At 40.6% G+C, this 27,324-nt stretch overlaps 1 protein-coding gene across 1 annotated transcript in view; it reads left to right on the forward strand.

The window, feature by feature from the left end:
* Positions 1 to 20,811: 20,811 nt before the first annotated feature.
* SERPINB12 (serpin peptidase inhibitor, clade B (ovalbumin), member 12) overlaps positions 20,812 to 27,324 on the forward strand; it is a 13,900-nt gene continuing 7,387 nt past the window's right edge. The window contains exons 1-3 of the mRNA XM_006892759.1: positions 20,812 to 20,979; positions 24,388 to 24,522; positions 25,737 to 25,877. Of these exons, the coding sequence (XP_006892821.1) occupies positions 20,812 to 20,979; positions 24,388 to 24,522; positions 25,737 to 25,877 (444 nt within the window). The remainder of the gene's footprint in view (positions 20,980 to 24,387; positions 24,523 to 25,736; positions 25,878 to 27,324) is intronic.

The following is a 27,324-nucleotide window of genomic DNA, read 5'->3' on the forward strand; positions in this document are numbered from 1 at the left end:
CTGTAGTCTCAATCTTTCCCCTGCACTTCCTGTCCCCATTCTCTCTTCTCCAAACTACAGTACTAGGAAATCCTTGTCATTCCATCCGAGGGCTAGCATTGGTGTTTTGACAACTAGAAAATGGGTTCTATTCTCCAAGCACCCTGGGAGAGAGAGTGGTGGTGAAGAAACCGTCACAGTGGAAGGGAAAACCACTTCCCTCACAGCTAATCTTGCTTTATATGCTTTTTCTCTGCAGCATCCATTATAGATGCTGATACTCCCAAAGGAACTAAGCTTCAGAGACTTATTCTCTTTCTAGGTTCTGCCTATCAGTGCTGGAGAAATCAATATGTGGACCTATTTACAATTGGATAAAAAAGCCTAGGCAAGAATATAAGAAAGAGGGGCTCTGACTTGCCTTTGTTGTTGCCATAATGTGCCATTGAGTGACTACAACTCACAGTGACCCTATGCACTGTCCCAAGCCAATCTCACTGTCTCTGACAAACTCTACCCCAGTCCCTGTGCCACTCTATCTCATCTGGGGTCTTTCTCTCCTGTACTGTCCCTCCACCCTTCCAAGTATGATGATGTTCTCCAGGGACTGGATCCTCCTGGTAACATGCCCAGAGTATGTCAGGTGAAGCCTCAAAATCCCTACCTCCAAGGAATAGCCTGGTTTCTCCCTTTCCAGGACGTGCCTGTTATGTATGCCTGCCTTCCTTTAGGTCTGTTTAGTATACTTGGAAAATTAGAGGGTTCCTAATCCACAGGGAAAGATTGCCTGAAAGGATTTTCAAAATGTGACTTGAAAAACACCCACCAAACAAACTCAACCCTTCCTGTTGTTAGGTGCCATCCAGTTGGTTGCAACTTACAGTGACCCAGGTACAGCAGGATGAAGCACTTCTCGATTCTACTCCCTCCTGCTTGAGCTCACCGTTGTCACCAGGCCAGTCCATTTCACGGAGAGTTTTCCTTTTCCTTGTTTATTTACCCTGTGTATCTGGAAGCAGGAGCGAAGTCCACTTCCGAAATGGCTTGCCTCTGGAAACTCTATGTACGAACAGTGCTCAGGCCGTTCGTTCATAGGGTCGCTATGAGTCGTCTACAACTCGATGGCATTAAACAACAACAACACCCTGTGTATATCAATAATGGTATCCTTTTCTAGGACTCATTCTTCCTGATCACTTGCTCAAAATACACGAGACAATGAAATCCCACCATCTTTGCTTCTAAGGAGTCTTCTAGCTATGTTCTTTCTAAGATTTGTTCTTTTGGCAGACCATGACATATTCAATACTTTTCACCAATACTTCACTATTTGAGGACATCAATTCTTCTTTGGTCTTAGTCATTATCCGTAGCTTTCATATGCATATGAAATGATAGAAAATACAATTGTTTGAGTCAAGTGTATCATAGTCTGTTCTCAAAGTGATTTCCTTGCTATTTAACACTTTCAAGATACTGTTGCAGTAGATTTGCCCATCGCAATATGTTATTTTCTTCTTTGACTGCCACTCCTATGGGTGTTGACTATGGATGAAATCCCTGACAACTTCAATCCTTTCTCTATCTACCTATCATGATATTGGTTATGGGTCTAGTTGTGAGAGTGTTTGTTTTCTTTATGTTGAGGTATGTCCATATTAAAGACTACAGCTTTTGATCCTTTTCATTTTCAGAAAACACGGTTGTGTCATCTGCATAGCACAACTTGTTGGTGTGTCTTCATAATTTGCCACTAGTCTTTTGTCTAGTTGTGTTGCAGTGGTTTATGTTCAAAGAGTGGAAAAGAGTGCTTGCTGATCTTTCAAATTTACTCTTAGGAACATTTCTTAGGAGAAAGAAAGTTGGTTAATAACTTTCAGGAGAGAAAAAATGCTTAAAAAGAGCACAGCAGAAGCATCCCAGACTATGGACAGCTGATGGGCATTTTTTTGAGTTCCAATTTAATATGGTGTATTGAATCTTACAAACACTCATGCCATTGATCCTATATCTAGGTAACTTTCCCCAGGAAACAATTTGAGACCTAGATAATGAGGTTTAAAAAAAGGATTTTTAAATACCATTAATTCTATACATTTCGAGTCCTCCTCACTTTCTGTAAGCAAGGTTGTGTCATTTACATAATTCAGCTAGTTGATGAGTCTTCTTCCAATCCTGACACAATATTCTTCTTCATACAGTTCAGTTTCTTGTATTATTTGCTCCGTATGCAGATTGGATCGGTATAGGGTAAGATCTTATTTTGTAATATAATTACAGACAAAATACACTCTGCATATAATGGACCTCACTTAGTCATGGCTCCAGGAGTGGGTTTTAATGGAACATGGAGTGTGATATCTTGAACTTACATAAAGGAAAAAGGTGGAAAATTCATGGCACCATCTTGTTCTAAGGCTGCAATTAGAAACAACTGACATTTACAGATCCCAGAGGCTTCTGGTAATGGCTTGCATTTCCCCCCTCCCTTAACAAACTACACACCATGGTTGGAAAAAGAGCCAGTGTTTTTCTGTGATACCTGGTGCCATGTTTCAAAATAAGGTCAGTGTTTTTCTAGGATATTTGTAAAGTTTTGCAGATGAATTAATTTCTCTGAAATATCCTTAGATAGAGAAAGAAAGAGACAGGCCAAGAGAGAAGGAGAGGAGAAAAAGAGTAAGAGAGAGAAAGAGAAATAGAAAGAAACTGAGGGCAGAGGGTAAGATATTACAGGAGATGAGGAAGACAAAAGATGGAGGGAAAGAACCAAGAAGAGAAGAGACTTTTTGTTTTCATTATGGTCTCTCTGTGTTGCCAGAAGAAATGGAAAAACAAAACAAAACAAAACCCCAAAACCCACAAACAAAACACACCCTTTTACTTCTGTGGATACTCAGCGAATTCTTGCTTGGGCTGCAACTACCACTGAGGTAGTGAGAGAGGCAAGAAGAAAGTGGCTCGGGACTTCTCTGTTACACTTCACTTTGCTCGCACTTGACACAGAACCACAGAGTTCCATCACTTACCAATTCCATTTGGTGATGGTACTCTGGGACATGCTACAAAACATTCTTCGGTATTGTGAATCCTTTACAGATTGAGAACCAATGGTGTTCCAGCACTTCATGGATCTGACAGTCTTTAGAGAGAAGTAGAAAAGAAATAGTGAGTTAGGATTTTCCAGTAGCATGTAATTAAAAGTTCTCTCTCTAACAGGTGGCATCCAGGATCCAGGAAATGAGCAGGTGGTGTGATAACTTGAAATGAGAGGCTATCTTGCTGGAATGTTCTAAAGGAGTGATAAAACAGACTCAGAGGTAATTACCTTAATTTAAAGTTCATTGACTTGATGAACATAAATGCATGTGTGTTTTTTTCTTCCCTTTTGCTGTGATTATCAAGTCTACCATGACTCACTGTCCCTCCCTCTGGGCTGAGTGGGACTGCCTCACAGGGATTTCACGAGTGTGTGACCTTTTGGAAGCAGATTTCTCAGCATGCTTTTAGAGGTGCCTCTGGGTGTGTTGAAGCCACCACCTACCATGCAGGTTAATTCTTTTGATTCATGCTATTTTTCAAAAGGCACACAGTTACTAAAGACAAGAAGAGTTGATTGGTTCATAGTTGAAGAGCAGAAACACTCCTGGGAAGTGTCACTTAACCATACACTTGATGAAATGGACCCCTTTTTTACAGTTTGATAACAGGGAGGGTTGTTTGTTTTTAAATCTTGTTTGAAATTGCACTGTCATCCTAATTGGTCTTCTGAATCTCTCTACACTCTAATGTAATTCTCTGATATTCTAAGTCACTGATATTAGAAAAATTGACTTTTCCTCAGATGCGTAAATATAATTGTGGATGCAAAGCTTCTGATGCCCTTAATTAGGTGCCATCAAGTTGTTTCAGGCTCATAGTAACCTCGTATACAACAGAATCAAACACTGCTCAGTCTCAGGTCCTGGGAAATACTCAGTTCTCAACCCCACTTTGACTACTGGACTGTGCTAATGGTACAAATGGCTGCTAAGGGAGAATTGATGAAGGTATGAGTCCATCTGAAGACGCCTCTGCAGAAAGATTGGCACTCCACTTCTAACCGACCGACTGACCAACCAACCAACCAACCAACCATCCAACCATCCAACCAACCACTGATAACACAATGAAGAGCAGCTCTAGTCTGAAGCACATGAATCCCACTTAGCTTAGATCTGCTCTGAAACACAGTTGCATTGATTAACCATCAACTCAATGTCAACTGATTGACTGGTTTCTTTGGTGATTTAACTCGTACAAAACTCTTACTGCTGTGTAGCTGGAAGTGACTCATAGCTGACTGGCCAGTAGGTTTCCAAGGGGGCTGTAAATCACATGACAGGAGCTAGTCCATCTTTCCCCTGTCAAGGGGCTGGTGGATTCAAACGACCAGAGAGGCTCAGCGTTTGGGTTAGCTGTGCAGCTCCCCACGGGCTTCTCCATCAGAGCTCCCTGGCGAGTTACCAGGCTAACTTAGCATTTGTCTACACTTAGTGAGCACTGGATTTTATAATTTCTGGTTGGACAGTCACATCACACCAAAGTTTTAGACTGAAAGGGCACAATTATGTATGGTCAGAGCTTGGTTGGACTGTTTGAGAGAATCAATAGGTGCAATCCTAGATGAAAGATACTTAGGAAATTATGACTCTGCTACTTTGAAACCCAATGTGATTTGAATATAAACAGCCAACAATAATAAACACAGTAAGCAGAAATTCAGAGGGCATGCAAGGTATTGTCTGTTCTGAATGCAAATGGTGCCTTTTTGGGAAGGCTGTGCCCGGGCAAAGATATGTCAAGGGCATGAGTTACCAACAGAGGTACCTGCTACCATTTCCCATTATCTTGCGAATCAGGGCTAAAGGTCAGTCTCAATAGAAAAGGAATAGTTTTCAGAGTCTTGTAGAAACAGTTAGAAACATTCTACAGGTTGTAAAGGGAAGACAAGGAGCAGCATAGTTTTAGTTCTGCAACTGCTCTTGAGACCTGATGCTTATTTTCACTGAGTAACATTTTGTTTTGTGAAAACAGTCTTCACTTCTTTCATTTCTGCTCTGTGTAAGTAACTCACTCTGACTCTTAGAGGAGCTGAACTGTTACCTCACTCCTTGGAGCACCATAGGGGAGCAGGATTTTCAATACTTGAGGTTGGAGAAGTAGATTGTCAAGCTTTTCTCCAAGTGGCCCTCTCCCTCCACCCTCCCAACTGTAGTAGCTGAGCGTATTATCTGGTTGTAACATGAAGGGATACCCACAAAGGCAATGTATTACCTGCTTAAAAAGTCAACTTTTGCGTTTCCTTAAGTTTGGAATCTGTAGGGAGTTATACTGCTGACCCAAACGGTGTGCCTCTTTGGAGGTCTGAATCTACCTGCAGCTTCCATGGAGAAAGAGCGAAATCCTTCTGTGTGATTTATTGGCTCAGGAACTCAGTAGAGAATCAGTTGTTAGTTCTGACTCAACAGCAATGAGTTTCAGCTGAATTTTCTTTCTCTTGAATTTTCTTCATGTGTGACCACATTTGTGGGACTGAAGTTTAAAAAGGAGGAGCTAAAAGTTAGTAAAGAAAGGACTGGATTAGAGAAAGGATTCTCCCCATTCTCCTGCTAACTCATCTCAACGGCCAAAGATGTTGCCATTCCTGACACGCTGCCAGGGATCCTGCTGGCATAGTGGTTCAAGAGCGTTTGTGCTGTTAACTGAAAGGTCAGTGGTTGAAACCTATCAGGTACTTCGAGGGAGAAAGACGTGGCGGACAGTCTTTACAGATGACACTTGGGAACCCTGTGGACAGTTCTCTGTCCCCACAGAACCCACTCAATGACAGTGAGCATCTTTTTTGTTAACAGCCTTCCCATCGTGACAACATTTACTCTGCCCACTTCCTCTCTTAGTTAAAGTGATCAATATATCAGGATAAGAGTGTTGGGATTGAAAGGAAGGCGGGAAACAATTGAGTTCAGTTTTAAAACGTCTGTTTTTTCAGTTAGGCAACATATTATTTTCATAAAAATTTATGCAGAAGCTGAGTTTAAAAAAATAATAAGAAGAATGATAGAACATCTGAGGATCTAAAATCCCAAAGGAAATAGAGAAATGAGCCAGCATGCGAAATTGGACTTTGTGGAGGTATTGGCATCTAGGTGATAGTTTTGTTTTGATCTAGAAAGTGTTTCCTCTCCCTCTCCCTCTCCCTCTCCCTCTCCCTCTCCCTCCCCCTCTCCCTCTCCCTCTCCCTTTCACAGTTGTTGTTTTTTAGGTGTCATTGAGTTGACTATGACTCAAAGCGACCCTATGAACCACTTTTAGGAGCCTTGTCCTACCTAGCCCAAGCCATTGTCACGTCCTGCGATGTGCTTCACCTTATTGTTGTAGTCACTGTGTCAATACTCAGTAGTTTTGACAATTTCCGTCCTCTAACTTGTATTCAGTCATGCTGATAAATAACAAAGTAATAATCCTTATATTACAGATATCTTTAAAAAAAGTCTTTTTACAAAAAGCTTAATATACACTTTTTAAGGCTTATGTGATAAGTTACACAAAGTTTTGAATGATACAAATAATGAAGGGAACATTCAGGGCAAAGGATATAGGAAGTTAGAGAGTTTTGTTTTTCCTTGTCTAGTTTAGGGCTTTGTGTGGAAAAATGTGATATAAATACAGTTATGAAGATGCCAAAAAGAAATTTGACTTGACAGAGCTAAGAAAATGAGAACACAGTAAGTTATAGTGTGATTTAGTTGGGAGAATAGTTGTTATGGTTATGAGCTATCAAATAATTTTTAAATATTTGACTGTAAATGAAATCAGCATTTAAAAAATCATTGAAAGAGGCAGATTAATTTAAAAAATATTGACCATACTTTTCTATCCCCCCCACCCCCTTCATTAATCAATGATAATTTACCCCAGATTCCAAAGTGGTACTTGGGAAAGTGCCATTTTGGGAGGAGCAGAGTTTATATATTTCCATTCCTGATGGGGTGTGGATGGAAACTTACCTGGCCAGCTGACAGTGCACTGCTGAAGGCAAGAAGGTAAATACCTGCATTGCCAAAAATGTATTTTTAACATGAAAGTTGCTCTTGGAAAATGATTTTAAAATAACAGAACCCAAGAGAGATGTGATTAAAGTGGAAGGATTTGCTATTTTTCTTTATGGCAGATATTGTTAAGGAAAGAGTAATTTGTTTTATGAGCTCTTAAATTTTCTGCAGATGTGCTAATGCTCTTAGGACTCAGCACGATAACAGTATCTGCAGTCTTTCTCAGCCATTCAACCACCTGGAGATTTCAGGTTGACTTTTTAAAAAAATGTGAATGTTTAAGAATTTTTGTCTTTTACCTACTTGACATATTGCATCATTGAATTAATTCTTTCTGAAAAGTAGAATTACTATACTAATAATTACATTATTAGTATAATAATTCGAATATCTGTATTTGAAACAGAACGAATTTCAATTTTAATTTTGCAAAATGAGTTGGAAAAGGACTTTTGTTTGTATCTACTACAGTTATTTCTTAGTTTTCAGATATTTTTTATGGTTTGACTTGTTATAACCTGACTTGAATATATTATTTTCTTCTGGTTGGATAACATCTACCTATATAAAACCAAAATTTCATTCTTAGCTTATCAATAGCTTTATGGAAATTATTAAAAATATATAAGGCAAACTATTTTGCAGTATACTTTTTTCCTAAGTAAATATTAAAAAATGAAGGATTTTACTTGGAAGTGTTATGGTTGTTAAAATATCCTTCTAGCTTAAACTTTTATACTTTTAAGTAGAGGAAGCCTTATTTCAATGAATAAAATATTTCTAATTAGTACAAAATATACTGAAACTTAAATTTACCGTATAACTTCTCTGTTAAATATAGCTGTTTGAAGAATATATATTAGCATGAGATATTAAATAATTATAAAATATTTCAATATTGTACTAAATTATTAGAAAAGATTTCGTATTTCAATTGATCTTATCCAACAGCAGGCAGGGTAAATATTGTCACAAATTCAACATTGTGCTGTCGAGTCACCTGCTACCCATAGCGACCCTATGTACAGCAGCTCTGAAGCCTGCCCTGTCCTGAGCCAGTCTCACTGATTCCAACACACTAACCCTCATTGCCCCAGTTACAACGTCAGAACTATTTTTATTTGCAAAGGGCAGAAGATAGCTAGGAAGTCCAAAGCTGTGTATTAAGTGCTCTTGTATTTGATTGTATATGAGCAGTACTGATGGAATACAAGGATAAAGGGAAAAGCAAGAATCTATCACACCAGTACAGATTAGAATCAAAGGTGGAACTATCTAACACAATATCCTTATAGTACATAATAAGTGAAATAAGAGAAACGTCAGCAGAGGGTGGTTTTGCGTAGAATGGTGATGATTTTTAAGTGGAGGAAAATCCAGGAGAATTTGCTAGCAGCACAGCTAGAGTGATGAAAAGCAAACCAAATAGGTCATATATGTTGTTGTTGTTAAGTGCCGTTGAGTCATAGGCGACTCAGAGCGACCCTATGAACAAAAATCCTTGACACTTGTGTGACTTTCATCCTTTCTCCTGGTTCATAGGGTTTCTAGAGGCAAGCTATTTACGGAAGCAGATGTATAGACACTGAAAAAACTAAGATAAGGGGGGAAAAAAACAACAAAGCACCTTTCCTGAGAAAAACATGTTACAAAAATAATTACTATTTTGGAAATTATTTTTAAAATGATCATTATTTTTAAAAGCATCATAATGAGAACCATACAAGAAATATTTCCTTTCTTATAAACGATTTAAGGGAGCTGCAGTGGCCTAGTGCATAAGGAGTTGTTCTGCCAGGCTGAAGGCAAGCAGTTCTAATACAGGAAGTGCTTGATAGGAGAAAGATGGGCTATCTCCTCTCCTGTGATTTACAGCTTCTGAAAATCTGCTGGAGGGTCCGCTACGAGCTGATGCCGACTCAATGACAATGAACAACAGCACAAACAATTGGAAGCAGGTGGATTTTTAAAATTAATTTTAGAAACATGGATTTTTTAAAATTAATTTTAGAAACATGCTACTTCCAAAATTTTGAATGACAGATGGTATCACAAATGAAATATTGACCAATATTGAACTTAAAAGAATAAGATAATGCCATACAACAAGAGAAAAGAAAATTAAGGAGGAGACTCTCACATCTTAGAAAAATGATTTCTATGATGCATCAATGAATAAACTTTACAAAAAAATAGCAAACTAGGGGAGTAGGGAGGAAAATGTGCAACAATGAATGAGTGGAAAAAAAAATCCAACTTTTCTGTAAACTTTCATTAAAACCACAATAAAAAAAATTTAGGAAAAAAATTTTCAACAAACCTGAGAAAGAAATAGTATCTGTGCAATATGAAGAGTTTATAATAGTCACTATGTAAAAAGCTTTGCCTCCAGTGACCAGTTAACAAATGAGCACAGACAATTAACAGGAGAGGATCTATAAATGGGGAAAACACATGGAGAAATGTCCAAATGTTAGTGAGTATAAACAGTGTGAATTCTTTTATACTCATAATATCTTTATGTTGTTTGACCCAGAATCCTACACTGAAGAAGACATCTTAGAAAATAAGAAAGAAAATAATAAATCATATTTATGAAGATGTTAGCTATTGCTTTATAATAGGAATGGAAGACTAATATAAATGTTCATAAATAAGATATAAGTTATATGTTATTTCAATCCAATGTGTGAATGCTGAATGAGTAAATATGAAGATGATGTATGTAAATACATGAGACAATCTGAATTGAGAGCAAAAAGAAAACAAAATAAATCTGAGTGTGTGTGTGAACAATATCCGAAACAATGCATGAAAGCATATCAATGACCATCGAAATGGAGCAGGAGCTACCTGGCAACATTTTACTCCATTGCACATGGAGTTACTGTGAGTTCTGGTCAGCTTGATAGCAATTAACACCTCAAACACCCAAAACACATATATGCCCACATATACACATACACATACATATGAGTGTCTGGTGGCTATGTTTTGGACTCCTAACTAAAAGTTTGGCAGTGTGAGTGTACCAGCTGTGTCACAGGAGAAAGATGAGGCTGTCTCCTTCCATAAAAACCTCCCAGTTTTGGAAACTCAGTGAGGGGGCGCTGAAGCTGGAGTAGCTGTTTTTAGGAGTCATCGACTCTCACTCGTAGCAGCCCTGTGAACAGTAGCTCTGCACTCTGCCCCACCTTGCCTCATCTCACCGTCTCTGCCCCACCTGCCCCCATGGCCACAGTCACTCTGTCAACACATCTCATCCAGGGTCTTCCTCTCCTGCCCTGAACCTCCCAGGTATGGTATCCTTCTCCAAGGGCTGACCCCCTCCTGGCAACATGCCCCAGGTGTGTGAGCTGGAGCTTCACAGTCCTCACCTCCCAGGAACAACCTTCGCAGTAATAGGCTTCCTTTGTGTATTGTGTTGTAGTGCACCTTTGAGTTGGAACCAACCCATAGCTGACCCTCCAGTGGATTTTTCAGCAGAGCAGCTGTTGGATTTGAAGCTTGTGCCTTTGGGATTACAGCACAGCTTCTTGCCATTAGGCTGCCCAAGCTCCTCTATGTCTAATTATATATAAATTCTGTTAATGTACAAATATTAGAGAGCTCTGGTGACCTAGTGATAAGAAGTTGAATTTCCAACTCTAAGGCTCGTGGTTGGAATCCACTAACCGCTCCATGGGAGATAGATGGGCAGTCTCCTCTTGTTTAGTTTACAACCTCTGAGAATCCACAGGAGGGTCAGCTATGAGGCGGTTCTGGCTTGACATCCAATAATAACAAAAACCATGTGCAAACAGCTAATGTACTCAGTTGGTACTGGAAAGACTGAAGATTTGAGTCCACTCCTAAACATCTCAGAAGAAAAATCAACCCTCAAAACCCTCCACGGAGCGCAGTTCTACTAATTTACGTGAGGTTTCTGTGAGGTGTTTACCTACTTGATGATGACATGCACCCCCCATGCGCGCATATCATATGTGAGCACACACGCATGATTCCAAGATTAGAAAACACATGGGAAGAAAATGGATTTGTTGTTGTTGCAAGAGTAAAAGAACTCATTTTTATTGATACAGTAAACCAGGCATTTGAGAGTGAAATTTCTTCCTTTAGTTCATTAGAGGTTAAATGGTGAATCATTTACTTGAGAGACAAAAATATGTGATAATATTTGTATTGATAATAAAGTGAAATTTCTTCTTTTGAATTAAAATTGCCTTTTAGTCTGGGTAGTTGTGGCTAGCAGTTGTGAGAATATGAAAAATGAAATTGTCTAAATTAGTGCCAATAAGAGGTAAGAGTTGTTTGCAATCTTGAAATTCCTATCTAGTATGACAATGTATTTGTAGTTAGGAATGTAGCTAGGAGATTGTTGAGTAAAAGTTTAGTGTATAGAAGCGGCCCCCAGGTAGACGTTAAGAGTCTTCAGAGGTCAAGCTGATGGCCAAGATGACCTGTGGCTGAAGTGGTTTAGGGCAGTCAGGAGCTGGACTTGTTAGGGCTGGAGGTCCAGTGTACAACTACTGGCCACTGCTCAGAGACACAGGTGGAGCATACACCAGGAGTTTTCTCACCATGGTCATATGGTTTAGAAGACAGTTAGTGCAGGAGGATAGAGTGTGACTCTGATATCAGTCTAAGATTAAATATGAAATAAAGAAGATCTCTAACACTGAAGATTTTCCTTCTTTAAAAAAAGTTGTTTATTTGGGATTCTGGGATGGTGATTATTCTAAGTGCTGAGGATATCCCTGGTAGGTTTTTTTTCTTGTTTTGTTTTGTTTGTATTTTAAAATCTGACAGAGCTGTCTATTATTTTGTTACAAATTGTGCCACAAAGACCAATTCAGTTACAGGCTCAAAGGGCAGTTGAGGTCATATTCCTGGGGGTCTACCAGCCTCTGTCAGGCCAATAAGCATGGATATTACTGGATTTTGAGTTTTGTTCTTCGTTTAGCTCATACTGTATAGAGGACCTTCTACCATGGTCCATTTCAGACTGGTTAGAATTGGTACCTGGGCACCATCTAGTTCTTCTGGTCTCAGTGTCTGGAAGTTGAGTGTTGTGTTTTTTTTTGTTTGTTTGTTTTGTTTTTTTAACAAAACATTTATTTTGTACTGGTTTACTTACAAAGTTCATACATATTGTTTTTCACACCAGATCTTTGCCATTTTCTTTACTCACCTCTCCCTCCACCCATCCAATTGTGCTGCCCTATGATTAACACCCCCTCCCCACTCATTCCTGTTTCCCCTTTCCACCCTTGGATCCTCATATATGTTTGTAATAATGGTCTTATGCAGCATTTATCCTTATGGGACTGAGTTAGTTCACTTACCATAGGGCTGTCTAGCCCCTCCCAAATTAGGTAGTGATTTACAAAATTGCTCCTGTGTGCTGCATAGTATTCCATTGTGTGACTGTACCATAATTTCTCATGGAAGTTGAGATCTGAAGGGTATAGTAGCATAATCAATTTATTGATTTGAGTTATTTCTTTGGGTTTTAAGTTTCTTGAGAGTTCTAGATATTACCTATGTATGAAACGTTAAGCACAAAGCAGCTATCTTTACGAGCACATTGTAGGTAGGGTCATACTTCTCATTTTTTGAGGTAAACACATTTTGAGGGGAACTTGCATTAAATGTTAACATTTATTTAAAGCCCTTTTGGAAATACTGATGACTAGACTGAATGATGTACAAGTTTTTCAAGTTCATTACGAGGCATCTTTCTTCAGCATCCAGCTCAGTGAACAGTGACCTCTTCATGAGGCTGATATTTCCAGAGTGGATGCAAAAGACTGCCTGCGCGGGGAGCATATCCTTTTCACCTCTGAGCCCAATAACAGCCACATTTAGCAACATAGTCAGAATGCATTTTTAAGTAGATGCTGCGTTGAAATGATAATATGTATGTGTGCCTGCATTTTGTGTGTGTCTTTGCAAATGCTGTCGTTGTGTGTAACTGAGTCAGTTCTGAGTCATTGCAACTCCATAAGATAGACTACAATTGTTCCCATGTCTCTTGGCGTTTTCATTGAGAATTCAAGATATTATTGGTGAAGTGTAGTATTTTCAAGAGTGCAATCTTTATGAAAACTCAGCTCACTGGTGTCAAGTAAAAACCGACTCATAGCTGACCCTCTAGTGGTGATCAGAGGCTGTAAATATCACAGGAGATTTCCCATTTTCTTCCACAGAGCACCTGGTGGATTCAAAGCACCTGCCTTTGGGTTGGTAGTTCAACTCCTTATTCACTAGACTACAAGGCTAAACCCATTAGCTGCTCTTTAGGAGAAAGGTGGGCAATCTCCTGTGAGACTTACAGCCTCAGAAAACACACTGGAATGTCATTTGTGGTCCAGTTCCGACTTGACGCCAAGAAGTTGAGTGAGAATCTTTATGAGGTCTTTCTCTTTTGGAGCTGCAGATGAGTTTAACTGCTGACTTTTTGGTAACCATTGTGCCATCAGGATTCCTTTCTTTCTCTATTTGTGTGTTGGTTGTTGTGTAGTTTCAACTTGATCCCTTCTCATCCTGACTTTAAGGAGCTTTGATGGTTTAATGGTAAGGAATTGCACTGCCAACTGAAAAGTATATGGTCTGAATCCACCAGCAGCTTTGAGCGAGAAGGACGGGCAAAGTACTTCTGTGTTCTATTGCCTCTGAAAACCTGTTTGAGGGTCAACTGTGGTTCAGTTCTGACTCGACGGTTCACAATAACAACATCCTGACCTTATGGGACAGAGCAGAAGTGCCTCTTCAGATCTCTGAGGCTACACTTTTCCGAAGAGCTGATCTCCAGGCTGTCCCTTATGCTGAGTTGTCAGTGGATTTGAACCTCTGATGTTTTGATTCACAGCTGAGTGCTCAGACTTTGTATCACCAGGATTCCTCTCTCTATAAATGTATGGTATGTTCTTGTTGTTATGTGCCAGTGAGTCGTTGCCTGAGACTCACAGCAAACATATGTACAACAGCTCTGAAGCCTGCCCTATCCTGAGCCCCCCTCCCACACACTCTTACACACACACTCACACACCCCTCTGTATTAATTACTACTACATGACCATTTTCCTAACAGATCAGTTTTGCCAGTTTGGGAACTTCATTGACATGGACTCAACAGATGAATATGTCCATGTTCGGCATTTTTTTGCTGAAGATGACATTTGAGTGGCCTTCCTGCTGTCACGGGTGACTTGTTCTTGGTCTCATTGATCTCTTTCTAGGACTCACTCACTATTTATTTCTTCAGCTACAAACAGGCATTTTTATTGGTTGTGAGTTTATTTTGAAAGTGCTATTATAAACATAATTATACACACACTTTTTTCTTTTGAATGAGAGTTTCTAAATGAAATTGGTTTCCCATTCATATATATTTTATTTTACAGCATTGTAATTATAATTTCATTTGATTATTCAGACACATTTTATTTTGCAACATTGCAATTATAGTCTATAATCTCATTGGACCATTTATAGATATTTAATTTTATAATATTAATTATGATTGATTAATGTAATTAATTAATTGTATGTCTAATCAGCCTTTAGTTGTACTTGTCTTTCTCCTCAATAAATCTGTCTATTACTATTTTTTCCCTAATTTTAAAATGGTTAATTTGAGTATAGTTTTATTAATTATGTTGATTTTCTTATAATAATTCATACTTTTTGTTTTATAATACTAGCTACCACTGGTTAATTTATAACAACGTATAATCAACCCTTTATTGCATACATACATTTCTTTAAACTTGCAAGTTATTTTTCTATAAAGGTCTGAAAATACCTTTTATTTACATTTTAATACAATGATTATCACATCACTATCACTTCTGGTGGCACAGTGGTAAGGAATTATGCTGTCAATCTAAAGGCGCGTAGTTTGAATCCACCAGCTGCTCTACAGGAGAAAGACGGGCAATCAACACCCGTGTGATTTACTGCCTCTGAAAAGCTACTAGAGGGTCACTAGAAAGTGCTGTCTATATAATGCACAGAACAACAACAACAACAACAACAACAACAACAACAACATCTTTTCTACTTAATGAAAATTTTACTCTGTTTGTAAGTCCAATGACTTTGAAACAAGTAGCTTAGTATTATTGTTTTAAAATTAGTAATGATGTAAGGGGACTTCCCCCCCAAATTTTTATTTTATATTGGTTTGCTAACAAAGTTTGTGTACATTATGTTTCACACTATCCTTTATTCACATTGTGTTACGTGCAATCTTTGCTAAGGGGACTCTTGATAAGGACTAGAAAGATGAAGGGACTTCTGGTGGCCTAGTCTGTTAGGAGTTACAAAACTAACCCAAAGGCCTCAACTCTTGACTGTTCGAATCTACCAGTAGTTCCATGGGGGAAAGATGGGTAATTTCTTCCTGTGCAATTTGCGACCTCAGAAACTTGCTGGAGAGTCAGCTATAAGTTGGTTGAAACTGGACGACAATGTGGGGGGGGGGGTGCTGGAGAGGGAGAGGGAGAGGGAGAATTAATTATCTTTTTACTTAACTTTTTAAATTGAAACAAACTATCAAAACATTGTTTCTTTATCTTTAACATGGTGCTTAGAAGCTTAAAAGTTTTTAAAAATGTGATACTTTGACACTGTATACTTTAATCTGTACTGTAAGAATTAGGAGTCCTGTTGGTGTATGATTCAGCACTTGGCAGCTAACTTAGAGGTCAGTAAAACCACCAGCTGCTCGGTGGGAGCAAGATGTAGCAGTCTCCGGCTGCTCTTGAAGATAAAGATGGCCTTGGAGGCCTTGTTGTGGATTTGACTTTGGTTTAACAAAGTCTCAATACATACTGTTTTAAAACCACTTCCTTTACATAGTACTCTTTGATGATCGTCACTTTTAAAAACCTTTTTACTGTCTTCTAAGTGCTAGTTTACTGGGTAAGTTGATTTTCAGTCACCCATTTATATGCATTTGGTTTAGGACATTGTGTCTAAAGCACGTTCTATAACTGCAGCCTTCCCACCTCCTCCCTGGAATTCCCATTTCCATGCATCCTCCTGTCCCTGCCTGCCTTTGGAGCTTTATCCTTGGGCCAGTGATGCCCTTTTGCTGCTCTAAAGAGTGAATGGTTGTGCATCTCATTCAAATCCACTAGAAACTCCTCGGGAGAAAGCTGGGCAGTCTCCTCCCATTGTAGTTTACAACCTCAGAAACACAGTGGAGGGTTGCTGTGAGTTGGGACCAGCTCCATGACTATGAGTTTGAATTTGTTTTCAAGAGTGAGCACCCCCAGGATATTATTGTTTATTTTATAGGTCCATCTATTGTTTGACTCAAAGGTGAGCCAACGGGATGAGTTCTGTTGCAGGCTGGAAGGGTGAGTTAGGACCAGTCTTAGCATTTCCAGTTTGGGTTGCACATCAGAACCTCGCTCAGTGATAACCCTCACACTCAGCTCCCATTTCTCCTCTGTTGCATTGTCTGCTCCAAAACATTAGGGATTTCCCTGAAGGCAGGCTGTGCCTCCTTTATCTTGTTTATCTTATAGTGACCAAGTGACGGGTGAATGCCATAAATGTTTTGTTAATAGATTACCATCAGCTTTGGACAATTTCTAGGCTACCAATTTAGCAAACACACACACAAACAAAAATAATACTTAGACGTTAGTTACCATCATTTCAACTCATGGACCATATCCTGGGAATAGAGCTCTGCACCTTGGGGGTTTCTGCGGCTGGTTTTTCAGAATTAGATCACCAAGTTTTCCTTCCAAGGCTACTTCTGGATGGACTTGACCTTCCACTTTTAACCTTGTAAGAAGATAGCTACCAGATGGCCTCTTTATCAAGTTACTGAATAGTCATTTTCCCCCTAAATTCTGGACTTCTGTATGAAGTGAGAGGATTTGCCTACAGTATAAACAGCAGCAAAATTAAAGCCCTGGTCTGTTCCACCAGGCCTTTGGGCCTTTGCTCTATCCCTACCTTCTCCCCTCGCTCTTGGAAAGGGAGCTTATTTAAAGCTGTACAAACCTGTAGTAGACACTTATGGGTCTGTAGAACGCAGCCAGATAACACTCAGGAAAGTGAATGATTGTTGGGGCAAGAAAGTGATCACGTTTGGAGCCAGGTCAGAAGATTTGTGTAAAGCTCACTGTGTTTAGTACAGGTTCCATGTTCTTGATGAAGGTGTAGGAGCCTGGTTGCACAGTGGTTAAGCACTCAATTGGTTACTGACAGGTTATGCGTTTGAACACAGCACCTGCTCAAAGATGAGGCAATCTGGTTGACTGACTGCTGTCAAGCTGAGTCCAACCCTTCAAGATCACTGCTGTTTCACTGAGGCTTCAGATCTTAACTCGAAGAGACTACCTCACCTTTCTCCCTTGGAGCAGCTGGTGGGTCCAAACCGCTGGACTTAGGGTTACTCACTACTCTACTCTCTCTGCTCATTGCCATCAGGGCGGGACGGACTCGTACTTGACGCTCTAGCAGGCCTTTGGAGGCTGTAAATCACAGGAGAGGGGATTGGCTGTCTTTGGTTTAGCGGCAACTCTTTGTGGACTTCGCCACCAGAGCTCCCTCTGCCTTCGCGTCAGAAGCCCAATAGTTAATCTATTATTATATCACCAGGTCACTTCCCATAACCGTCAAACCCTTGGAAACCCTTTGGTGTAATTCTCTTCTGTTCTGTGGAGTTCCTGTGAGTCGAGGTCCGCTCACAGCAGCAACACTACCACCAGGTCTGAACAGAGAGGATTTGTAGACTGTAGTCCATGGAGTGAGTCAGCGTAGTCCCACATTTGGAAATGAATGCAGTGTGCAGCTAATTCCAGGAGGAAGCAGGTCTGGGCATGGGGAGGTCTTAGTTTTGCTTTTATCTTGGCTAGCTGGCGATTGTGCGCAAGCTACATCACCTTTTCTGGTTTCAGTGTTTTCATCCTAAGAAGCAGGGAGTTGGCTGGCATGAGCAGTCATGTCTTTCTCAGAGCAGGCAATACTTGGAGCATTCAGTTCTGGGTGTGCTCATGTCAGAAAGGAACACCCTTTGTCTGCAATGTCAGGCACAGAAACCCACAGGAGAGAGCAAGGGTAGCAAACAGTTGGGAGAGTGAAGTGTGGATAACTTAGCCTTTACGTTGCAACCTCTTCTTTTCTTTCAGTATGGCTTGTTTCTGGTCTTCCTTTAACATCTACTGCGGCCAAAACTGATTCCAACATAGAGTGACCCAGCAGGAAAAGAGAGTAGATCTGTCCGATGGGGCTCCCCTGTATTGTGAATAAGGAAGACTGAAGAATACGTGCTTTTGAGGTGAAGAGTACTGAATGTACCATGGATTGCCAAAAAACCCAAACAAATCTATCTTGGAGGAAGGAAGCACAGGCTGCGTGCTCCTTGTCTCTATGCTTTGAGCATGATGTCAGGAGATGTCAGCCCTTGGAAAACGACATCACGTTGGAAAAGAAGAGGGTCTGTGAAAGAGAGAAAGATCTTAAGGAGGTGCCTTGACACGGTGCCTGAACCAGTGGGCTTGAGCTTATGGAGATAGTGAAGTTGGTGCAGGACCGGACCAGGGTTTGGTCTGTTGCTTATAGAACCACTATGGGTAGCAGCCACAGTGAGAACTTGCTTGCACCCAACAACAATAGGGCTTCCAAATCTAGGAATCTTTATGTGAGCAGAACACCCGACTTTGTTCCCTTGAAGTGACTATTAGATTTGAACTACCAATGTTTTGGTTACTGCTGAAATCTTAAACTACAATGCCACTAGGGCTTGTTTTCTTTTAATTATTCTTAATGAACATTTACAGAGACTTTGGATTTCCATTCAATCATTGCTGCATTTTTCTCCCTGCACACTCCTTCCCCCTCCCCCACTTTCCAGTTCGCTCTTCTCTTTGAAAAGCAAAATAAAAATTCTTTCATTGGTATACAACCCCCCTCGCCTCCCCAAGTACACTCCACTGTGCAGCCTTTGTTCTGGACTCTTGTCGTGACCATAACACCCAATCATATGTCGCTTTTAAACAGTTCTCTCCCTCATCTGTTTCAATGCAGCATACATAATGTAGCCCATCTTTCTCAGTTTTCGTCTTTTCACCTTGAGTAACACCCACTGCTGTTGAGTAGGCTTGACTCATATAGACTCTCCCGTGGGTTTCTGGGCTATGCAGACACTAAGAAGGTAATTGGAGGAGAGTGCCTTGGACAGTTCTCTGTTACACATCGCCACTATGAGTGGGCTCGTTGTCGTGGTTACTTCCTTGTATTACTAAATCATTACAAGTTGTGGGTGGTGATGAGAATGTGGAGGACATGACGATATTCTTCAGTGTGTGCAAGTGTAACTTACTGAGAGGTAGATACGAGCGAATTCCCAAATCTACCTGGCACATGTGTGACTTGGAAAACATCAACATCATCCTTGGAAAAAACGCTGACCAAAACACAGCCTTTGGTTGCCGATGAATTGCTATGCTTCTAAAATGCAAAGCCTGGTGCAAACTCAGGTGCACGGGCAGAAGCTGAAAAGTGAGGGCAGGTGTGACGTTGGCCAAGAACAGTCACAGAGCCATAGGGAGCAAAGGACTTGAATCACTCTGCTTTTTTGACAAGGAAAATTGTCACTTGGACAAAATTATTTTACCCAAAAAAGGAAGACCCATTATTTCATTGAAAGTAGACTTCTGTCTTTACCAATATCAATGAAAAAAGACCATACCTCATTGCAGTTGAATTGGTTCCTGCTCATAGTGACCTTTTATTCAATTTCTGAAACAGTAAATTGCATGGGAGAAGACTGCCATCTTTCTCCTGTGAAGCTGTTCATGGACTTGAACTAAAAGTACCGAGCCTTTGGGTCGGCAGCACAGCTGGCTTCACATTGCACCACCAGAGCTCCCTATTGGTAGGGTAGTATTACTAAGTTCTTATTAATTAAGAGTATTCAAACCCATGATATAGTTGTAAAACTGACATGTGCCTCCAGCCTGCAGAACTGGTGGAACCATCTAATTAACATTTGTTTGGTCCTCAGACTCTGTTATAACATCTCCATAGTCACATAGAGTACCTTAAGCTGTCTGTTGACTGGGAGGAGAAATGTATCTTTCATTGAATTAGCATTTTTTTTTAGTCACTTGTAAACTGTACCCCAAGTTGTGTGGTAACTAGAAACTGTATGTGAGATAATAAAGTTATATTTTTCCTCAGTCAAATGAACTGTACTTTAAAGTGTCTTTATTAGGAGGGGAAATGCACCTTTCCTGGATTAACATTTATGTCTTTGAAACTGTTCAGTCAAATATAAACAATTTCCCAAGTTGTCTGTTTACTAGTAACTGTAAATGGCTCTCAATAGTAATAGAAGTAGATTAACAACTAACCCCAGTATAAAACCTAGAACCAAAATTAGAGAAAAATCAACAAAAGAGGATTCTCTCTGCTCTCCCAGATCTGCAATAAAGAGCTTTGGATATTGCAATCCATCTGTCTTATTGACAGACAACAGTCTGCAATTGACTACGGGAAGAACCCTTTTGCATTCACAACACTATCTTCTATTTATACAGGTATGTCAGAATAAAGATGATTATAGTTTCCTAGTTTTTAGTAACATATTGGATAACCGCATGCATCAGTATCTCTTTTTTAAAATGTCAGTATCTTTGATATTTAATATGAGAATATCTATTAAAGGATTTTTCTCTGTTTTCTGTTCTAGGTTGTTAACAGTTTCACAATGGACTCCCTTGTGGCAGCAAATGCCAAGTTTTGCTTTGACTTTTTCCAAGAGATAAGCAAAGATAATCCTCGGAAAAACATCTTTTACTGTCCTCTGAGCCTCTCGGCTGCCCTGGGCATGATCCACCTGGGTGCTAGAAACAACACTGCCCAACAGATCTGCGAGGTGGGTGTCTGCTGTGGCCTCTCCCTTGTCTTGGGACTCAGGCCACACCTGAAGGGAGAGAAGGGCTCCATTTGCAAACCAAGTTGTGTCCTTCATTTCTATTTCCCTCCCTACAGGTCTTTCTCTTCAAGTTCTTTCAATCATCAGGATGCAAGTTGCCTTCCATCTCCTTTATGCCCTCTCCCCGACCTTACCTGCTTCTCCTGTTCATCTTTTGTCCCTACCTCTCTCTTATTCTATAATTCATTTTTTTTATTTTATAATTTTTAAAAAAATTTCTTATTTTCTGTGTGTGTACCGTCAAATTAGATCTGACTGGTACAGGAGGAGATGGCCCCTCCTTCTCCAGCACAGCATCTGGTGGATTTGAACTGTGCACCTTTGGGACTGCAGTGCAGCGTCTTGCCACAATATTGTTACTATTTTAAGTGTGTTTATGTGTTTCCTTTTCTATTTCTATTTCTTCTAATGAAGAAGTCTTTATTAAGCACCGGTTAAGCCTTCAGGGGCTTGGGCTAAAGACTTTGGTGCCATCCTTACTTGTGTCTTTCTTTATGACCTCGTGCTGAAATTGTCTGAATATCTCATTGATGCTTCTTTAAAAGAGATCGCTTCGGCAGCACATATACTAAAAAATTGGAACTATACAGAGAAGATTAGCATGGCCCCTGCACAAGGATGACACGCAAATTCATGAAGCGTTCCATATTGAAAGAAAAAAAGAAGAAAAAAGAAAGTATATTCCAACCGCTTCCCACAATCTCCCTGTGATCTGAACCACCACCATGTCCTTGTTTGAATACTGCAATAAGCTCCTGATGGCTTCTCTGCTTCCATAGTCAACACAGTTGCTGAACATTCCTTTAACCCAAAGGCAGATCCTGACTCTCATCTGCTCAAAACCCTGCTGGTATTTCTCTGACAGTAAGACCCTTACAATCATCAATGAGATCCTGTGGATACAACCCCAGATAATCTCATGACTTCACCTCTTAACCCCACTCTGCACTGGGTTCTGATCACCACAGTTTTCTTGACTTCTTTAGATAAGCCACTGCCACCTCTCGCTCAGGATTTTCACTCTACCTGGACAGATCATCCCCCAGAAAGCTGATTTGATAGCTTGTTCTTTCCTACAAGACTGCTCTAAAGTCCACCTTCTCAGTAAGACCAGCCATGATCTCTGTCTGCATCCTGTCACTCTAACTTTTTCTACACATCATTTTTCACCTCCTAACACATTGCACTATGTTTTGATTTTTAAGGAGTTCTAGTGCCTCAGCCAGCTAAGTATTAGATTACTAATTCAAAGATCAGAAGTTTGAATCTATCAGATGATTTGTATGAGAAAAGTGAGGTAATCTGCTCTTGTAAAGATTTGTACACAAATCTTTCTTCTGTGTCTTACAGAGTTGGCTATGAGTCAGAATATACTGAAAGGCAGTAGGTTTGGGTATTGCTTTTTGAATGCCTCTCTCACTTGAATATAAAAGAAAGAAATCTTTCTCCAAGAACAGTCTTAGCTTATAGGACCCACCCAATTAGAGCTGTAGAATGAATGACTAGATGTAGCAAGAACAATGCCCCAAACAAATCGCATGGTCCCAACACTGGTTTTTCATTTCCTTGACTTGAGCATACCTATCTTCTCTGGGGAGAAGTGTCTATGTATAACTGTTGCCACTCTCAATATGCATAGCTTAATGGATTAAGAGAGTTTGTTTAGTGATAATTCTGATGGATCAACTTACTTTGATTTGTAGAATTGTTTCCTTCCATTTGTAAAACTTGGCTTCAGAATGGGCGTTCATGCTCCAGGTCAGGCTTCAGGCCTTTCTCTTCCCTGACACCTGGTTCACCGACTTGCACACCAGGCTGGCAGTGCAGGGTGCACCCCCTTACTTTCTGTATTATCTTTCTCCAGTGCTCTGGACACTTGGATTTACTCTTCTTCTTCCCTTGCAGGTCTAGGTCAGGGCCGTCCAACACACATACAATGTGAGGCACATACACATTTAAAAAAATATTGGTATTTTATATTAAGGACACTCTGGTGGCCTCCTGAGTAAGGAGTTGGACTGCCAACTCAAAGGCAGATAGTTTGAATGCATTGGTTTCTCTCAGGAAGAAAGATGGGCAACCTTCTCCCATGCACTTTGGAGCCTCTGAAAACTCACTGGTGGGTCAGTGAAGGTCTGTTCCGACTTGACAGAAACGAGAGAGAGAATATTAAAACAGTAAAAAGAAACAAGTGACACAAACTTTCATACTATATTCTATCTGATACAATATATAAAATATTATTATTAACAACATGTAACTCATATATTTATGAGATATTTTGCTTACCTTTTTCATAGTCAATCTTTAAAATTTTAGTGTGCATTTTATGCCTTTTCTGGGGGGTATGTCATCAAGTCAGTTTCAGCATATTTCTATTCAGATTGTCCACCTTTTTTTTATTAAATTTTATTTGTTTTAATGAACATTTACAGAGATTTTGGGTTTTCATTCACTCATTCATTGTTGCACTGTTATCTCCACCCTCCTCCCCAGTTCGTTCTTCTTCCCCCCCCATGTCTGTTTTAATTGTCAAATTTCCACAGTGCTTGTCAAAGCCAGTTCTGATTAATCTCCTTTGTCAGTGTGTCCCTTGCCATTCCCTATCTCTCCTCCCTGAGAGAGACTTCACCCTGATTCATAAGGAAAAGGGGATGGCGTATTCTCTTAGCTACTTCCTGCTGAAAAGGGACACTGTGGGTTTCAGGGTGAAGGTCTTCTCTCACTACTCTAAAGATTGTTCACCTTTTAAGCACCCAGTAGCCACATATTTTTTGTAGCCAGAACATTGAGCTACATGACCTTAGATTATCTTAGTTTGCTGACACTCATCCTTTCACATAGTTCCAAGGGGAGAGCTGGTATTGTTGCTGTTATTGTTAGCTGTTCTCAAGTTGACTCTCAATTCATGGTGACCCTGTGCAAAAATGAAGCGAATGCAGCCTGGTCCTGCACCATCACCGTGTTCGGTTATAGATTGGACCATTGGCAAACTCATATGGTTTTCATCAGCTGAGTTTTGAAAGCAGATTGCCAGGAGTAAGTAGGTGCCACAAAGCAATGGCTAAGACTTCACAGACAGATGTGTGGTGGCTGAACAGGGGCTGTGGGGAGTGGACGATCTCATGGAAGGTGAGGCTTCTACTGCTGAACCCCCACTGTCCTCCCAAGGGTCAGTGATGTCTCCTTTGTTCCACCTCATCACCCAAGATAGGAGAGGTGCTCACTTTCCTTCCAATCATTGATTGTTTTGTCCCCTCATCATTGTCCCATTTAAACATGCTTCTTAAGCTCTTCAGACTTCCTGCTGTTGTTATTGGCTGAAAGAACCAATGATCCTCCACACAGGTACTGCACTTCAATGAATTTTCGAAGAATGAAAGCAAAGAATCAGATGCCTGTTTGAAAAGCAACAAATCAGAGGTGGTGGCTGACAGCCCTGTGGAAGGGCAGGAGAAGACGAAGGGGCTTCTGAATCTACAGGTGAGCTGCACCAGCCCCATCACTCTTGTCGAACTAGACACCTCGCTGTACTTAGAGAAGGTTGCTCAACCAAAACATTAGGTCCTGACTGTCAGCAACTGCATCTTCCCCCCTGACCTGGCTTTCCTTTCTGTTTGTACAGCTTGTGTGTTCTTGGCTACAAGCTAGTTTTCTAAAGAGTAGGACCTAGTTGCACCTTCTGTTCATTATAAGGAAACTTAGATGATCACCTCATTACTCACTTGTGTTTTCAGGGCACAGGTCCCCAGAATGGAGCATGGTGGAGCATGAAAGAGATGAGAGGCGGGACCAACTGAGGGGTTCTTAGCCTCTCCCTCTTTTTGGTCCACTTCATCTTGAAATCTCCACCTGGATATTGGCAGTCTCATTCCAGTCACAGGAAAGATATTCTCTAGGCTACTTGTCACCTTATCTTAGTAATCTTACGAGGAAAGCTGAGAGACCATTATCTTTTTGGATAAAGAAAGGAGCAGGACTCTCTAATCTAGAAGATAGATGCATTGCTGGCCTCCAGATGCATTGTTTCCTGGACGGTCTTGTACCAGTCCATGAAGCATGATGATAAAAATGTGTCCATTTCCACCTCTCCACCTCCCTTCTTCTTAACTTTTCCTCCTGCAAAGTGAAATGATAACTTGTTGTGCAGATGTAACTTGATTCTGTAAAGAAATACTCATGACCATTCACTGGAAAGCCAGCCTCCCATGCATGGAGTTCCTATCCACATAGGGTGGGACCAGGTTGGTCTCTTATTCGCTAATTTTTGGAACTAGATAACCAAGTCTTTCTTCTTAATCTTCCTTTATTTGGAAGCTCTGCTGAAATCTGCTCAACATCCTAGCAATACACAAGACATCGCAGCAGACCAGTGATGTCTGCCCACGAAGGGTAGAGACAGAATTGAGTCCAGGGATTAGAAGGTGAACATTCTACCACTGAACCACCACAAGGGAGTCGATAAGAAGCTGCACTGCCCCCTCAGAGTCAGGCATTATAATCATTCAAATTCACCAGCTGCTCTGAGCAGAAAAGATGGGCAATGGCCTCCTGTGTGATTTACCGCCTCTGAAAATATTCTGCAAGGTCAGTGATAGGTGCATTCCAACTAGATGACAATGAGTTGTTGTTTTGTTGTTGAACCACCATGACTCTTCTGCTAGAAGCATTAAGTCTACACATTCTTTCTTTATTAGGCTGAATCTTCCAACGATGAGAGTGAAGTACTCAGCTGCTGTTTCGGGAAGCTTCTCTCCAAGCTGGACCGAATCCGAGATGATTACACCTTGAGTATTGCCAACAGACTCTATGAAGAGCAGGAATTTCCAATCTGCAAGGTGAGTTACCCAGATCCGGGGAGTAAAGCTACATTTAATACTCATAATTATAAATGAATAAGTAGCGGGGTCACTTGCCTCCCAGATGGTGTGCTGTGGACTGATGGGTGTGAAGACCCACCTACAACCTCTCTCCCCCGACTTGTTTCCCTCCTCCCTTTACATACAAGAAGTCAATTGAACGTCATTTAGTGGATGCATGAAGGATCATGGGATCTGCAGCCTTCAGAGGACTACAGTTTGACATTCCATCCCAGTTGAGGTCCTAAGAGATACACTCAGTAGTTCTTTGCTGTTGGCTCCCAGGCATGATTCTTGTCCAGAGTCACCTCTTTGTACCCCAACCAGGCCACCTCCAATGAAACTATGCTCCTAAGAGCAGAGAAGTGTAGTGGACAGTGCTTTGTTTAGAGACAAAGGATCAGGACTTGCACTGATGGGCGTATACCCCAAGGAAACTGGAGCCAAGACACGAACGTATGTTCATAGCAGTGTTACTCATAATAGCAACAACATGAAAACAGCCCAGATGGCTATCAACACATGAATGGATTGAGAAATTGTGGTGCATTACGCCTGTGCCCCTGGGAGAGTCTAAGAAACATCATGCTCAGAAAAATACCAGGATCAGAGTTTATTGGGCAAATTGTGGGGTGGGGGGAGGGAAAGGGAAAGATTCAATGGAGATTTGAAAGGATGGTATAGACACAGACCAATGATAATATGAGAAACAGTGTATACGAGTGATTGTATAAAAGCAATGTAAATGAGGGATTGTCTAGAACACAGTGTATGTGAGTGAAACACAATATGAATGAATTATTGTGTGAAAACCAACTTTAAAAAGGCTCAGGTCTCCCCTCTGGGGTTAAACAGCTTCATGCATATAAACCTAACCTCTTCAGTCTAGACGTGGTTCCTCTTCAGTCACTAGAGGGAGCCAAGGGCTCAGTGATAAGAGTGATGCCTGCTCCACATCAAAAGCACCACCCAGCTGGTGAGGACAGGGCTAAACAGAGAAGGGGCACTTCAATGTTGGCTCAAAACAGCATGTTTTCTGACAGTGGAAATGGGATTCCGTAAAGGTTTTATTCTTAAAGATGAGAACATTTTACAGTTAAGGTTCTTCTGTTTCTTGACATTTATCTTGAGTCATCTCCAGGGCATGGTCCAGTGAAAGATGTCTTGCAGGTAGGTGTTCCTTCCCGAGTGAGCTTTCTGTCTTAAATTGTCACAGCCAAAAGCTAAGAGGCTCTGGCTAATTAAGACCGAGACTATATACTGATGTGTCTATTCTTTGAGAACAGTGCCCTGGGGGCTGAGTGGTAAAGCATTTGGCTATTAACCTAAATGTTGGAGGAGAAGTGTGGCATCAGGATTGGTGGAAGATCTATCAACAATCTGCGTTATGCAGATGACACAACCCTGCTTGCTGAAACTGAGGAGG

The sequence above is a fragment of the Elephantulus edwardii genome, unplaced genomic scaffold (genome assembly GCF_000299155.1).
Source record: "Elephantulus edwardii isolate Elephantulus edwardi_28Jun2011 unplaced genomic scaffold, EleEdw1.0 scaffold00118, whole genome shotgun sequence".
Taxonomy (NCBI): Eukaryota; Metazoa; Chordata; class Mammalia; order Macroscelidea; family Macroscelididae; genus Elephantulus; species Elephantulus edwardii.